At 23.6% G+C, this 16262-nt stretch overlaps 2 protein-coding genes across 5 annotated transcripts in view; one reads left to right on the top strand and one right to left on the bottom strand.

The window, feature by feature from the left end:
• LOC102674063 (probable proline--tRNA ligase, mitochondrial) overlaps positions 1-619 on the bottom strand; it is a 2332-nt gene extending 1713 nt beyond the window's left edge. The window contains exons 1-2 of one of the 2 annotated variants that reach the window (XM_006609227.2): positions 361-619; positions 35-283 (exon numbers count right to left, since the gene is read on the bottom strand). In XM_006609227.2, the coding sequence (XP_006609290.1) occupies positions 35-283; positions 361-471 (360 nt within the window). In that variant the 5' untranslated portion in view covers positions 472-619. Of the gene's footprint in view, positions 1-34; positions 284-350 lie in introns of both variants that reach the window. The other variant, XM_006609228.2, reaches the window with a different exon arrangement.
• On the top strand, positions 423-5516 carry LOC102679401 (coiled-coil domain-containing protein 186). Of its 3 annotated transcripts, none has more exons than XM_031515071.1 (9): positions 423-944; positions 1097-2825; positions 2921-3191; positions 3271-3674; positions 3750-4285; positions 4366-4628; positions 4750-4773; positions 4882-5031; positions 5171-5516. In XM_031515071.1, the coding sequence occupies exons 1-9, from the start codon at positions 821-823 to the stop codon at positions 5243-5245; spliced, it is 3576 nt and encodes a 1191-aa protein (XP_031370931.1). In that variant the 5' UTR covers positions 423-820; the 3' UTR covers positions 5246-5516. The 3 variants fall into 3 exon arrangements, with proteins under 3 accessions (XP_031370931.1, XP_006609410.1, XP_031370932.1); XM_006609347.2 differs by having other exon boundaries at positions 4363-4628; positions 5171-5513; XM_031515072.1 differs by lacking the exon at positions 4750-4773 and having other exon boundaries at positions 4363-4628; positions 5171-5511.
• Positions 5517-16262: the final 10746 nt, after the last annotated feature.

Here is a 16262-nt window from a genome sequence, read left to right as displayed (position 1 = left end):
TTTTTTTTTTTTTTAATAATTTTTAAAAACTTACTGGACTTAGTATATATTGTCTATGAGCTCGATCTTGTATTTTAAATAATTCAGTTACATTATTAAATCTATCTGTTTTCTTCCATAAATGCGTAGGTACCAAAGCTGGTAGTAATAATTTTTGAGCTCCAATTTTTTGCATTTCATTATCAACAAGTGCTGTTAGTTTATTAAAGATACGTAAACCTAAAGGTAAAATTGCATACATACCAGTTGTAACTTGTTTAATCAAACCATATTTAAGTAAATTCTACAATTAAATGTATACAATTACACAATTGAATACAACAAATGATAACAAAAATAAAAAAAATTATATTAGCATACTTCGTAACTTCTTGAACGTATTTTTGTTTGTTTAGCAGTAGCAATCGTAGCAGTAACCGGTTGAAATAATTGCGATAATTTATTTATTTTAGAAATCGGCACATTTGACATGTTGAAATAATTATATTTGGAATATATAAACACGTATACAATTCTAAATCACATATAAATATTTTATATTATGCATTCATGCAAAATAAAATATTGATCAATGCTTTTAGGTCCAATGATACACAGTGGATTACTAGACTAATCATGTAGTATGGTTAGAAACAGTACAAAGTATGACAAATAGATTCTTATGGATTTTAGGTTATTTATTTTGATTTGAATTCCTTTTCGCATATATCATTTAATATTGTAGTTGCAAATTTATTTCGGATTGTTAAAGTTTAATAATATTTATAATTTTTATCGGAAAATGTAACACTGTGAAATAGGGTCAGTTGATCCAAAAGAAATGGAATTTGCAATTGCTGAAATGGACGAAAAAAAATTGGAATTGTCTTTTAAAGAAAATATTTTTCCGGATAATTTCGATCAAACTGATTCCAATATAAAATCAAACGTTCAATTTACAGAAGGTACGAGTTTCGATTAAAAAATCTATTATAAATTATTTTTTGAATTATTTAATAAATATATTTTAAACAGCTGTTTAACGAATTAAATAGCATCTAATGGCTAGATATATGATAAAATTTCTAATTTTGTTTTTTTTACTTAATATTTTTAGTCATTAATAAATCTTTGATTCAAGAAGAAATAAAGATACATAAAAAAACAATACAATCTCAGGAGAAGTTTGAACAAAATAGTATTTCTCAAATTAAAGAAAATTCAATATCAATAAAGAATAGTAATGAAAAAAAATATCATCAATTAATGGAGGAAAACAATATTGATACAACTATAAGAAGTACTATTTCTTTAAATAATTTCTCACATGAATATTTAAAAAATCAAGAATCTATTGATATAATTCTTCCTCAAAAAAAATGTCTCCAAAAATCATCTTCTTGTAATGACATTAGATCATCTTCATCAACATTATTTGATGCATTATTATGCACATCTTCAGATATAATTTCTAATTATAATGTGAAAACAATAAGACCAAATAAATATAAAAAATTAAATATTATGTGCAATGATGAAGAAGAAACAATTTTTAGTACTAAATTACATATGGATTCTCATGAAACAAAATGTTTAAAAGAAACTGATAATACATATGAAAAATGTGAAATTAAAAATAATATTAAAGCAATAGATGGCCTAGTATGTCATTCTAATGTTGATGAAAAATTAATAGCAAATAATGATCAAACTCAAACATTAACTAACTTAATGAATTGTGAAAAAGATTTTAATAAAGAACAAAAACTAAATGAAACTATTAGGAATAGTAAATTACAAAATAATATAATATCTAGACCAACTTTGGTTGATGATAGTAGATTGGTGAAAATTTCACTGCCAACAAATCCAATTAACATAATGCAATCAAATGCTCAGTTTCTAAACAAAAGCCGTAATTTTTTAAACTTCATTACAGAAAAGTCAACAAATATCATGGAAAAAGCATTATTACCACAGCATTTAACATTAAAATATAATTCAGTAATGAAATCTGTAGATAATATTTATAATGAAAAGAAATATATAGAAGAATCTTCTAATATGGAATCTTCTTTAACAGAACCAGTATTTAACAATATATCAGATTCATTTGTAAAAGAAAAAAATATTTCTTATGCAGAAAAATGTGAAATAGATATACAAAATGCAGATAATGAATGTGTAAAAAATGAAAATAATGAAAATAAAATTGTAATAACAAATTCAAATGAAATTATATGTGAAAATATTGAAAAAAATAATAAATATTTATCAACAAATGATCATAATAATGATTTTTCAAAGGATTTGGAGTTAAAAAAATTAGAGCAATCTAAATCTTATATTATTAATAATGATATTGATAAAACAAATGATAATGTATCATTCAGTACAGAAACAAATGGAAATTATAATATTAATTCTATGGTATTAAATTCTGAAGAAAATAATTTTCAGGAAAATATTATTATTAATAATTTCAATCAAAAAGAAAAAGAAATTGTCGATTTTGAAAAATCAAAACAAAGTTTATTGCAACATCCAGTTTATCTTACTTTATTAAAAGACTATGCAGATTTAAAATCTAAATATTTAAAGTTACAAGAAAAAACAGAAAATTTAGAAGAAAAAAAACGAATTTTGGAAAAAGAAAACAAAGGAGAAATCTTTTCTATGCAAATAGAAACATTAGAAAAAACGATAAATAGACTTACATTTGAATTACATACATCTTTAGAAGCACAAGAAATATATAAAAAAGATTATAATACTGCGAATAAAGAAAGGGAAAGTATGGTAATGAAATATGCTGTTAGTGAAAAACAACTTATTGATACGCAAAGGTAAATTAAATTTAGATAAAATAAACTTGGTTAATTTTTAATTAATATAATATTTTGTAATTATTTTATTATTCTTTCTATTTTATTATTTTTAGAGCAAAGGAATATGCAGAACGTAAAGTAAAAGAAATGACAACACAACAAGAAACACTTCAGAATAAATTGAGAGAAATGCAAGGAGAACGAACTAGAATATGTAATATTTTAAGCAATAAACATCGCGAAATGACCGATCTTCAGAAAGAAGTTGAAAAATTAAAGGAAGATGTAAAAATGAGAGATATAAAATTACAATGGACTCAGAATAAACTAAAAACGGAAATGGATTTGCAAAAAGAAACGCAACAAAAATTAGATAAAGCCATGGTAATAATATTACATATTTTATTATTTTATTTATAATTTTGGCAAATAATTTTATATCAATTTTTATTTATTTTTCTAGATTAGGATTAATGAAATGAAGGAAGAATGTGAACAAGTGCGTAAAGAAACGCAAGAAACAATGAGAAAATTTCAGCAATCAGAAGAAAACAAAGCAGTTACATTAGACCAACAATTAAAAGAGCAACAGGCTCGTTTAATTTTAGAAAGACATGTCACAGAAGATAAAGAGATGTTGAGAATTCAATTACAAAAAGAAGTAGATACATTAAAGCATAGACAACAAATTTTAATTGAAGAAAACAATACACTCACTTTAAAGATACAAGATGCTGAAAAAGATCGTTTAACTTACGAAAGTAATTTGAATAATTTAAAAATTATAGTAGATCAACGTCAGAAAGAAATTATAGAATTGCATAATAAAGTATCTGAATTAGAAATGTTGAAAACTCAACTTCAACAGTAAGTATCTCAATTGTAAAATCGTGATTTTTGTTTTCTTCTTTATAGTATTTTCTTTTTTTTTTTTCAACATAGTAAAAATCAGTACTTAGCATCAACTGAGATGGAAATTCAACATTTACGTTTGGCTAACGAAGAATTACAATCTGATATGTTTGCATGTCGTCAGAAAGAAGCAGAAATGTTGGATTTTACACAAAAATTGACTGATAAAAATGTAAGACTGCAATCAGAATTCACAGTTATTGAAGCCAAAATAAAACAGTTAGAACAAGAGCATGGACCATTACGTGAACATATAAATCAATTAAATAATAAAGTAAAAACATTAGAAGAAAGTTGCGCTCAAGAACGAAAAACAAGAATTGAAGAATGTGAAATTTTAACAAGGCATCTTGCTGAACAAACACAAACAGCACAAAATCTTGCTGAGCAATTAGAAGATAGTCAAGGAGAAAATGCAGTATTAAAGAGAAAACAACAATTAAGTATGAAGGAAATGACACGCGAGTTACAACAGTGTCGAAAGAAATTAGAAGCATTTGAAACATTACCTTATAATTCATTGGATATTGTATCCAGAACTGGATCTAATGTTTCATTGAATACAGGTTTTTACATATAGAATTTTCTATTATTGTTTTAGTTATATACATTTTTGTGCTATTTTATCAATGTATTATTTTAGCAGATACTTTAAATGGTGCCTTATCCGATAATAATGTGAATGGTGATCAAAATATTCAACTTACAGAACCTAGTAGACAATTGTTAATAGATCGTATTATAAAATTACAAGAAAGTAATGCAAGGAAAGCTGAGAAACTAGATTTCTTTGAAGAACATACTCGAATCTTGGTAGAAGAGTTGCAAAAAAAAAAGAGAATCATACAAAATTATATTTTGCATGAAAATATTGGTGCCATGGGTAACAATGAGAGAGATAAATACAAGGTAAATTTTCTAAATTATTAATATTAAATTATATATATACAATTTTATAAAAAAAATAAAAATTTTAGATTTTGAACATATTTTATATCATTAATGAAATGTATTTTAATTTTTATAAAAGCATATCAAAAGTAAAAGGAATGCAGTAAGTTTAACAACAAAAATTTAAATTATCATTATAACATTTGTAATAACTTAAAGATGTAAATATAAATATATGCATATATTTTCATTCATTTGATTTTAATTATAGGCTGAATTAGCAAGACACGGAGGAATAATGGCTTCTGTCTATAATCAACGAGTTTCAGATGACAATATGACACTTGAATTATCATTAGAAATAAATCAAAAACTTCAAGCAGTACTTGAAGATGCATTATTCAAAAACATTACACTAAAGGTAGAAAAAAAATATATTAAATGAGAAAATAAATAAACTTATTATTACATTAACATTATTAAATAATTTAATTATTATTTATAAATAATATTATTCACATATTTATTCCTTAATAATCAATTTATATTTATATTTATAGGATAATATTGATACTCTTGGTGAAGAAATAGCAAGGTTAACGATGCAAAATCAACAAAGACAAAATACAAAATAAAAGTATAGCATAACATATTATCAGCAGTTAGCATAATATATTATCTGTACTTGTATTGTAAACATAACAAGATAACAAGTATGTATCAAAAAACGTGAAAAAATTATCAATTAAGAAACTTGTAGTACATATATACTAATATATAATTATTACTTCGAGTAAACTTATTCTTTCAAAGTAATTTAAAAAATACATTCTTTTAATTTAAAAATAGATATAACAACATAGTTATTGTAATGTATTGTAATCTATTTGCAATTATTTTTCTGTACTACGATGTCTTTAATTTATATATATGTATGTGTGCGCGCGTGCATGCGTGCGTACGTGTGTGCATGTATTGTAAAAAAAAGGTCTGTAATATTATATTTTAATTTTAAAAAAATAATTTCATTACTACATTTCTAGTCACAAACATTACTTAAAACAATGATATATTACATTTTTTATTTCATTAAATCATATCAATTATATGTAGATTATAAAATATTTTTTATAAATATTAAAATCATGTTATAATATTGTATAAATAATTTGTCATTTTATTTATTTAATTATTCTTTAAACAAGATAACAAAATATAAATGAAATATGATTTAAAAAAAAACATTCCACATTCTATTTCAAATTTTTAATACATAATAATAAAAATATTTTGAAAAACTTGTTGATATTATATAACGAAATATAAATGAAATATGATTTTAAAAAAAACATTCCACATCTTATTTCAAATTTTTAATACATAATAATAAAAATATTTTGAAAAATTTGTTGATATTATATTAGTTTTTTTACATATATATATTTAATTTATGTAAAAAAATGTATACTAAAATATTAATTAATGTATATTATATATTATATATAATATAAAAATTGTAAACCTGTATAAAGATAAAAAATTATATAATATTATATAAAATATTATCAAAATATTTCAATTTATTCTGAATAAATCTTAAATTTCTTGTAAATTATTATCTAATATAAAAAAAACTTCAACTTCATTTACTTACCTTATATGAATCTTTTATTTATGATAAACAAATAAAATGAAAATATAATATGAAAATATTAATTGAATAATATAAAATAAAATAAAATATTCAACATAACTTATATTATTTATATATATATATGTATATAATTTATTTGCAATAAAATATCAAAATATTTTTTATTTTATATTATTATATATAGTATAAAATAAAAAATTCAAATTATATTACATAATAATTTTATAGTAATAATAATAAAAAAAGACTGTATGAAGTAGATTCACACGTTTAATGACAACCTGTACTACATAATATAAAGTATTTGATTAGTAAGTATTTGATAGATAAGAAGACAAAGCAGACCTCATAATTCTTTAATATTTTCTTTGTATTTCTTTTTTTTTCGTCAGATAATTATGAAACTATTACATTACTTTTAATCTAATAAGAGGAACACATCTATTATTTTATAGAGTTCTTTTTTTGAGAAGTATCGATTTTTTACTATTTGCCATATATATAAGACACATTATTTCTTTGGACAAATATTTTGTTTTTAAACTTATTTGTTCTCTCACATTCATTTTCTCTTTTTCATCATTTCTTTATCCTATATATACATTATGCACAATACTTATAATTTTACAAAGCAAACACTACCGAAATTTACAATCGAATATATAAATTACCATTAAATTTTCGATTTAATCAAAAGTAAGTATATGTTAATTTTTATGTATCTCATGTATACAATAAATGCTTTTGTGTTTGTACGTGTATTTTGTGACTGTATATATAACAATTATATATGTATATATGTAATGAATATTGCTTTTTGTACATTGTATCGTAGTACATGAATTTATGTGTATATATTTTATTTATTTTAATTTGGAGAACAATGATTTAAAAAAACAAATATAATTTAACAATGATTGCTTTTGTCGTTTACTATTAATATATTTTACAAAATATCAAACAATATTATAATTTTATATTGATCGATATATTAATATTATATTATATTAATAATTTGATTTTAATTATTAAAATGAAAAATAATATTTATTTTTTTCATTTTTGCAATATAATCTGAAAATGACTATATTTTTTAACAAATATTGCATAGTTTAATTTTCTTCTTTTTTTTTAATCGAATAAAAATTCGATATTTTATATACATCTTTATTACGTTCTATATTTTTAATAGATTTATAACTGACCATACTTTCTTGATTTTTTTTTTTTAAATTCATAAAATAGTGTAATTAAAAATAAACATCAAAAATTTGATAATTCATAGAAAAAATTATTTTAAGAATTCAATATACATCATTAATCCAATTAATTTATATATAAATCAATTACAATTTATAATTGATATAAATCGTATAATAATTAAATATACTAATATTATGTTTACGAAGATTAAAAGAGATAAAATTTATTTAAAAAAATGTAAATGCTCTATATGCGTTTAGCAAGACTGAATATTAAGTGGATATAACATTCTATAATGTATCACGAATTAAGTATACCATTTTGAAATGTTACATCACAAATAAATATTTTGTATTTTTTGTATTTTTTGCAATAATGTTAAAGAAAATAAAAAAAATATCAAGGCATTACATCGTTATTTAAAACAATGTCATACATATTATGCATATTTTCAATGAAATATTTACCAATAGAATTTATGCTTGAGAATGCTTGAGAACACACATTATATATACTTCGCTAAGTCATCAGAAATAAATTCATACATTAAATTATATATTCACATATTTGGACGCGTTATTTTTCAATTTATTAAATAGAATTTAAATTCCTGTTGTAAAATCTTTATCATCGTTGTTTTTCAATACCACACTAATTGTATATGCGTATCTTTCATAACCTTTAAAAAGAGCAGAGAATGCTTTTAAATGCTGCAACGTGTAATTTTGAGATTCTTCTATGAATTTATTACTCTAAAAGCACAATTCTCAAACGCATGAAATGATTTCGATCTTACTACAACTGTTCGCTTTCGTTGCCCATTCCTGTATTAATTCTGTTCAGTTATATCAGTTGCGATCAAGTTGCGATCAAGAGGAAGTCCCGGAACTAGTGAGAGGAACTAGAGGAGAGAGGGAATAGAAAGGATACGTGGCTTAAAGGAAATATGTCGGCTTAAAGAGGTTGGGTAGTAGGGACAGAGCAAACGAAAAAAAGGGAAAATGTACAGAAATGAAAAAGAAGTAAAAAGAACGATATTTTGTGAGGATAGAATACAATTGAAAATGAAATGATGAAATCATAGAAACGAAAAAAATTAAGGAAATCTAGAAATAAAAATTTAGATGAGATTCAGAGAATTTAGAGAAAAAAAATAAGATTAATGAATATAACAGACAAAAAGATAGAAAAAATAAAAGAAATAAAGAATATAAAAAAAAAATAAAAAATAAAATAAAATATAAACAGAGAGAATAAGTAGAGAAAAAATAAATAAGTAGAGAAAGGAAAAAATAAAAATACAATAAAAAAAATGAGATAGAAACAGATAGAAACAAGAAGAATGAAAACAGAGAAAAATAATGCATAGATAGAAAACATACATATAGAGAAAGAAGGTTTTAAAGTTTACAATCCATTTTCTATAAATTTAGTCAGAAACTTTTCTATTAAAGAGAAACTACCATTGCGGGAATATTTTTGTCGAACAATTTAAAGTAGAAGATTCCAACCTAACCTATGTAGGATCACGAGATATGAACGTATCTGGCTTTAAAGCAGTTCGATTTCTATCGGATTTCGAGCAGACTGTGGATTACCCCCATCTTTTGCATGCGATTTCTCTTCGCCTCTTTTTCTTTTTGTTGCACTTTTCTCTCGTTGCTCTTGCGATACATCCCTACTATTCACGAATCGCACGAACATTGAGGGTGTTGAAAACGCTCCAGGGATTCTGTTGATTGAAATGACAGCGTTGCAAATTAGAGGCTATATTGAAGCTGTATTGTGCGACATGATCAAGAAGTCTGGTAATCACGGGAGCGTTACAGATCGATCAATAATATCGCAATTGATAATATATTATCACAGGTACGATCGAAGTTGATGAAACATTATGCGACTGAAAATGAATGTTTATGAATTTAGTTTCGCAATACAAATACATTTGGTCCCGATACTTTCTTACCGAAATATAAATGAATTTGAAAACTTATATTTAGTTATATAATATATATATATATATATATTATATAACTAGATATATATATATATATATCGATTTTTTCTATAATATATAAAAAAAACAAATAAATATATATGATTTTAACAGATATATGGATATGTTTCAGAGTATTGACAGAGTATTGAAGTATAATTTACAAAAAAAAAAACTGTTTAAAAATTTTATCAATGCGTTGAAAATATAATGTTAAAGTGAATCAATTATGATCATAGTTAATTCATGAAGATTATATATGACAAACAAAGATGTATTAAACAATGAATAAATACATAAATATATGTAAACAAAAAATGAAAATTCATTCAGAGCATAATATGAAAAATTTATGTAATTTGAAAATAATAATAATAATGATATATAATAATAATCATCATCAATAATTAATAATAATAATTAATAATTGCAATTAATAATGATAATAAAAAAAAGAACAAGAAAAATAAGAATAATAATAGACAATAACAATAGTAATAATAATAATAATAATAATATTAGTGTTCATATTAACATATAATGTTTGGTATTGTTATCTTCTATTGTTATGTCTATACAATAATTTATTTTTGCAGAAAAACTATGTTTTTTAATCATCGAAACTTATTTCATTTTTATTTATTCATAAAAATTTGTGATGCATTTTGCTTATTTAACAATATGTTCTCTGATATTAATAATATTACAATCTAGTTATTGAACTTAATATTTAATAAATTAATAGTAACAATGATAATAATAATAGTAATAATTAATAATAATAAAACTAATGAACAAATTAAATATCTAACTAAAAAAGATTAAATCAAATTCGTATATAAATATCTATAATGCACTTCTGTTATTATTTATTAACGAAAAAAAAAAATAATGCAATAAGAACAATGACAATTAATTATATTATTAATGAAATATACAAAAAGAATTATTATACAAATTCAAAAATAGCGTCTCGATTAAATATAAGCTAATTATTTTACTAATAAAAAAAAAATTTATTTGACTATGCCAATAAAAAAGAAACAAAGAAGAAATACGAAGATAAAGGAAAGAAATTTACAAATTTTAAAGTATGATATATACTTTTGGCACACTGTGCATAAGAATGCAAAAAAATTTTTATTAATTTTAAAGGAGATTTATTATTTTATAATTTTCACGTGTCGTTAAAAGGAATATATATGGAACATTTTTATTCGTATGATTTTTCAAATCATTATATACGATAATACAAAGAAAAAAATATGTAAATCATAATAAATTAAAAAAATATAATTATATAATTATATATGTATTAGTAAATATTTAATCAGTTTTTTTTATATTTCTTTAACACGAATTTAAACACGTTCCTAAATCTTTTCTGATATGGCAATTTATCAATCTACAATAATCTTTGAACTGGAATTTTGTGCATATTTTTGTCAGATTTGAGAAAAGAAAGTTCGATAAGAAAGTTTCAACCATTCCTTGAAAAAATATTTTTTCTTTTTAAGAAGAAATTATAAATTATAAATGAATGCTTGTACTATGTATTATGAAGTAATTCGCTTCTCTATGTTGTTATGAAAAAACTAATTAATGAAATAAATAAATGATTAACTGAAAACAAATAAATTTCGATCGTATTGTATCGATGTATTTTAAATACACGCGAAAGATCAATATATTTTGTTCTTTCTATCGGATGTTTGATTTATTGCTGTTTCTTCAAATTCATCAACTCGAAACAAGATGTCAGGTCACTGGATATGGTTTACGGTTTAAATCACGACGTTTTTTTAATGATATTTTGATTTGTGAAACATATGCTGTTAGGCCAACCATGCGAAAAGTATTATATACAGTAATGCTCTGATAATAAACACATGTCGTGACCGCGTTGCATCTACTAAAAGTGGAGGTAGATATTGAGACCTCACTCTTTAGTAAAAATGAGAAATAAATTTGAATGAGATAGAATAAATAGTGAATGAATAGAAAACATTTAAATGTTTGCTGATGTCAAAAATTACATGGTGCGGATAATTCTCTACTACAGATGCAAAAATGCGTCTATCATTGAGTCATTACTGTAATTGTAATCTGATCTGAGTCTAAATTTTTTATTTGCTTCGAAATTCAATCAATCAGATTTATATTATATTACTAAATTTATAAAATTTTGAATTCATTGATTTTCAAAAGAGATACGAGACAAACATAAAACGAATGACAATTTGCTTTCAATGCAAAAATCGAAAGGGAAGAAATCGATCTTTGTTTGACGAAACTTTTTACCCCATTGCGTACTAATATTAAAAAATGAATTTAATGAATCGATCTCCGATGTACATAAATCGGTTATTAACGCGCAGCTGGCCTCAACAACACCAACGCCATCGCCAAGTTAAAGTGCGCAAGTCCAATATTAGGCGTTTTAAAGTCAAACACTTTCCTCATTCCCGAAGCAATTAATCGAGAACTGAAGTAATATTTAGGTACATATTCTTTTTCTTCAATTTAAACAAATTCGAATAGATAGATGTTCAGTGTACAGTGTCCATAAACGAATACATGTTTTCTCTTTATGTACAAATTATATATATATATATATATATGGGTTTATATCGTTTCATATTTAAAAGCAATTCACATGAACTCATACGTCGGAACAATTATTTTTGGTACTGTTTTGTGACTGGTTCTTGAACATGTCCAAAATAATAAAAAATTCATGTTTTTTTTTTCTTTTTATAATTATTTATTATTTTTAGAATTATTTCTTGATAATTAATAAAGAAATCAAATTTTTTAAAACATATTTTCAATAATTAATTAAATTATTCAGTTTTAAGATAATGTAGAATGTTGCAAGAACCGATCATAAATGTTTCTACTGCAATTGATACACTAGATCTCAGAGTGTGCTCAAGGTACGCGTTATGGATTCCTTTGCTATCTTACTTTACACGTATCAAGAGACGAAGCATTGGATAGGCTAAGATTACTAAAGCCAAGAAAATCAATATTATTGATGAAAGAAAAAAAAAAAATTTCTACTTGAAAGTTACTTGATTCTAAAAGTATTTTTATAATTCTTTCTTGCGTGATTCTCCGAAAGAGATATTAAAATAGAAGAGAGAAGATTTATAACTTAACTTAACAAACAAAAATAATTTAAATGTCGAATTGATAAGAATTCGAAAGAAATATGATAGAAAAAATTTTATAATTCTTTGAAATAAAAATATTTCTTCGGCATCAATGCTTACCGATCAAATACTTGTCTCTTTTGACAAACACTCTATTTTCATTTTTCACTCTCACAGACTTAAGCTAGTAAAAAAATGAGCCTTTCTCTTTTCCTCTTCTGTCCGGATTTAAAAATGCAACGAAGAGGGAGGAGTGTATAAGACGCGTTGATATAACTGATGGAGAAAAGTGATATGTGTTCTCTTATAAACGCATCTAGGAAAAAAATCAACGCTCTCTCTTCCATACTTTTCTCCCTTCTTTCTTTTTTCTTTTGTATACATACACAGGCATACGAATATACACTCACACACGAGTTTTTTGTTTGATATTGTGTTTTATAATGAGCCGGATTTAAACGACGGATTTATACATCGATACAAACAACATGAATGGAAAAAAAATTTGCGGTCCACGAAAACGAAACACAGTTTAAATGATTTTCAACTAGTAAGAAAAATCTTTTGATTTGTATTGTGATTTGTATTTTATCTTTGTTCGATATCTATTTCCGCTCAAAGCCATTTTTTCCCTTTTTTTTTTCATAAATATATACGATTTAATATATAAAACATTTTATTTATTTTTTCTATAGATTATTCTTTCTTTATCTTTCTTCGTTAATTATTAATTTTTGTTCTCTGGTTTTAAAATAAATAAGAAGTTCGGCAAATAAAATAAAACAATAAAATCAATAATGGGGAAATAAGATCTTGAGACGACCTTGAGCGGCTAATTGATTTCGAATAAGCTATTAACTCGTTTCCGACGTCACTTTCATCCGGTAACACTTGTGAACGCAGCCTTAAACCTGTACAAAGCTATTAAAAAGTACATGTTTTACGTATATGCGGTTGCACGGACGAGTTTTGTTTAAGAGTAAATTGATTCGTTCATCGTGTCTATCTGTTGAAAACGAACTATAAGTCAATGAAATTTTAAGTATTTAAATATTGATTGAATAAATAAGAATATTGATAATATTCTATATATTACATATATATTACATATATATAATATATAATATACATATATATTATATATTTTATATATATTCTATATATCCTATCAAAGTATTATATATTCTAATTGTAACATTTAAACATTCAACAAAAATAATATTTCAAGTAAAAGAACACATGATAACAAAATTTTCTGTTTCAAAAATGAAATTCTATTAATTTTGTCTCTTATCGTATGAATAATTTACATGCGGATGGACAATGATGAAAAATTTCAATTTACTAGCCATATGTTACATGTGATCCTGCTTTTGTGCTTAAAAACACATATTTCTTCATGATTATGCACGCGATGATAAGTAAGAAACTTTTTCGAAATACCTGAAACGTTTGATAGTTCTTCATTATGTTTTTCTTCTCTTTCTTTTTTTTTTTTTTTTTTTTCTGAAATTACAAATATGATTCGTGTCAATTCGATTTTCCTTTATAACATATTTCTTCTTTCCGACTTTTTTTGCATGAGAACTCTTATTATTTTTTTTCCCGATATACGGTTGGTACAGTAAAGGCACGCGATAAGAAATGGAAGGATAAGGTCAAAGAGATACATGATCGCGCTGTCATACGCTTTTTTTGCCCATTTCGATTACGTTTGATAATATTTGGTCATTATCTTTCATTATACGAAACACTACGTAACTTTTTCCCATTATGTTAACATCTAATTAATATAAAGAACAAATAGAATTTTTATTAATTTAATTGTTTATCGATTATCTTTCAAAAAGAAATGAATTCTAACAATAATATAAAAAAAAGTTAACTTTTAATTAATTTAATTTTATTATTAGAATAATTATGTATGAAACTTTCAAACAATATAATTTAACTAGCATAATAAAAATTTACTAATTGATAATAATTGTGCAAGTATTGCAAATAATAACAAAAATTACGCGAATTTTTCGATTATAAACGCACTTTTCTTCCACGTGGCGTTGCTCAATTGTGATTAATATGAAAGGCCTTTACGGAAAACCTCGGGAACGTACATTTCTTTTAACAACGTATCAAGTCTTTTTTTTCTTAAAACACATGCTTAATCGAGTAGTATTCTGATTCTCTTTCTTTCTTTCTGTTAGGGACTTCTAAATACATGTTATCTTATTTCTTTTTATCAGATAAATCTTAATCTTTAATTTAATTGTTACTTTTTAATATTGTGAAAATTCGAAAAATCGCGATTACCTCGTTTTTTCTTTTTCTCCTATTCATCGGTTTTTCTCTTTCTTTCTCTTTTTTTTGGTTTTCTTAGCGTATGTTTATTGTTTATGAGATGTGTATATAAAAAAATATGAATCGTTTCATTTCATCTATTTAGAGGTAGATACGCAGGAAACAGAAGCAGTATTCTTATCTTTCTTCTTTTATTCAGTTTTGTATCTTTTTTTTTTTATGTAGCTTTCTTTTTTTTTTTTCCTCTTTTTTTTTTTTTGCATGAAAACTATTGCTGAAGAACCTGACTTTTTTTTTTTTTTTTTATGTAGCTTTCTTTTTTTTTTTTCCTCTTTTTTTTTTTTTGCATGAAAACTATTGCTGAAGAACCTGACTTTCTTATTTCTTCTTTTTCTTTAATCTCCTTCGTGATTCGAAAAATTTGATCCATTAATCTTTTTTTCTCTGTTAATTCTACGTTCTACGATAATGTATGAATCAATAAGATTAAATCAATAAGATCAAAAAACTTATTTTTTGTTTTCTGAATGGCGAAAAAAAGAAATAATTGATTCATATTGCCACTACAGAAAACAAATTTTTTTTTCTTCCTTAAAATGGACATTAAATATTTTGCCAATCATTTATAAAATATTTATCAATAATTATCTAACAAAATTATTTAATAATTTTTTTCTTCTCTAACTAGAGCAGTTAATAACTATTGAAAAACTTATGTGACAAAAGATCATCCGATCTACATAAGACATGTAAAGCCTGTATAGCTTAGAAGGTTGGGATCTTTTCTTTCTTCTTATCCATTTAATCGACATAGTGACACACCATTGATCTGTTTGTTACAAGAAAAAGAAAAGAAAAGAAAAAATATATGCGCTACATTTGGTAAGTTCCCCAAGAGAAAAAAAAATTACCTACAAAATTAGATTGGCTGTATGTACACATATGTGTATGAATTATCTTAACAGGAGCGCGTTTATGCGAGTATATTATATGTACAATTTGTAGGATTAAAAAAATTATAATAATAATAATAAAATTAAAAATAATAATAATAATAATAATAATAGTAATAGTAATAATAATACTAATAATTATAGTAATAATAGTAATAATAATAATAATAATAATAATAGTAATAATAATAATAATAATAATAATAATAATAATAATAATAGTAGTAGTAGTAGTAGTAGTAGTAGTAATAGTAGTAGTAGTAGTAGTAGCAGTAGTAGAAGCAATAGTAGTAGTAATAGTAGTAGTAATAGTAGTAGTAGTAATAGTAGTAGTAGTAGTAGTAGTAGTAATAGTAATAGTAGTAATAGAAGTAGTAGTAGTAGAATAGTAAT

This window comes from Apis dorsata, unplaced genomic scaffold, assembly GCF_000469605.1.
Source record: "Apis dorsata unplaced genomic scaffold, Apis dorsata 1.3 scaffold_52, whole genome shotgun sequence".
NCBI classification, from domain to species: domain Eukaryota; kingdom Metazoa; phylum Arthropoda; class Insecta; order Hymenoptera; family Apidae; genus Apis; species Apis dorsata.
The sequence above is the reverse complement of the archived record's forward strand: the minus strand, read 5'-3'. Positions and strand labels throughout refer to the sequence as shown.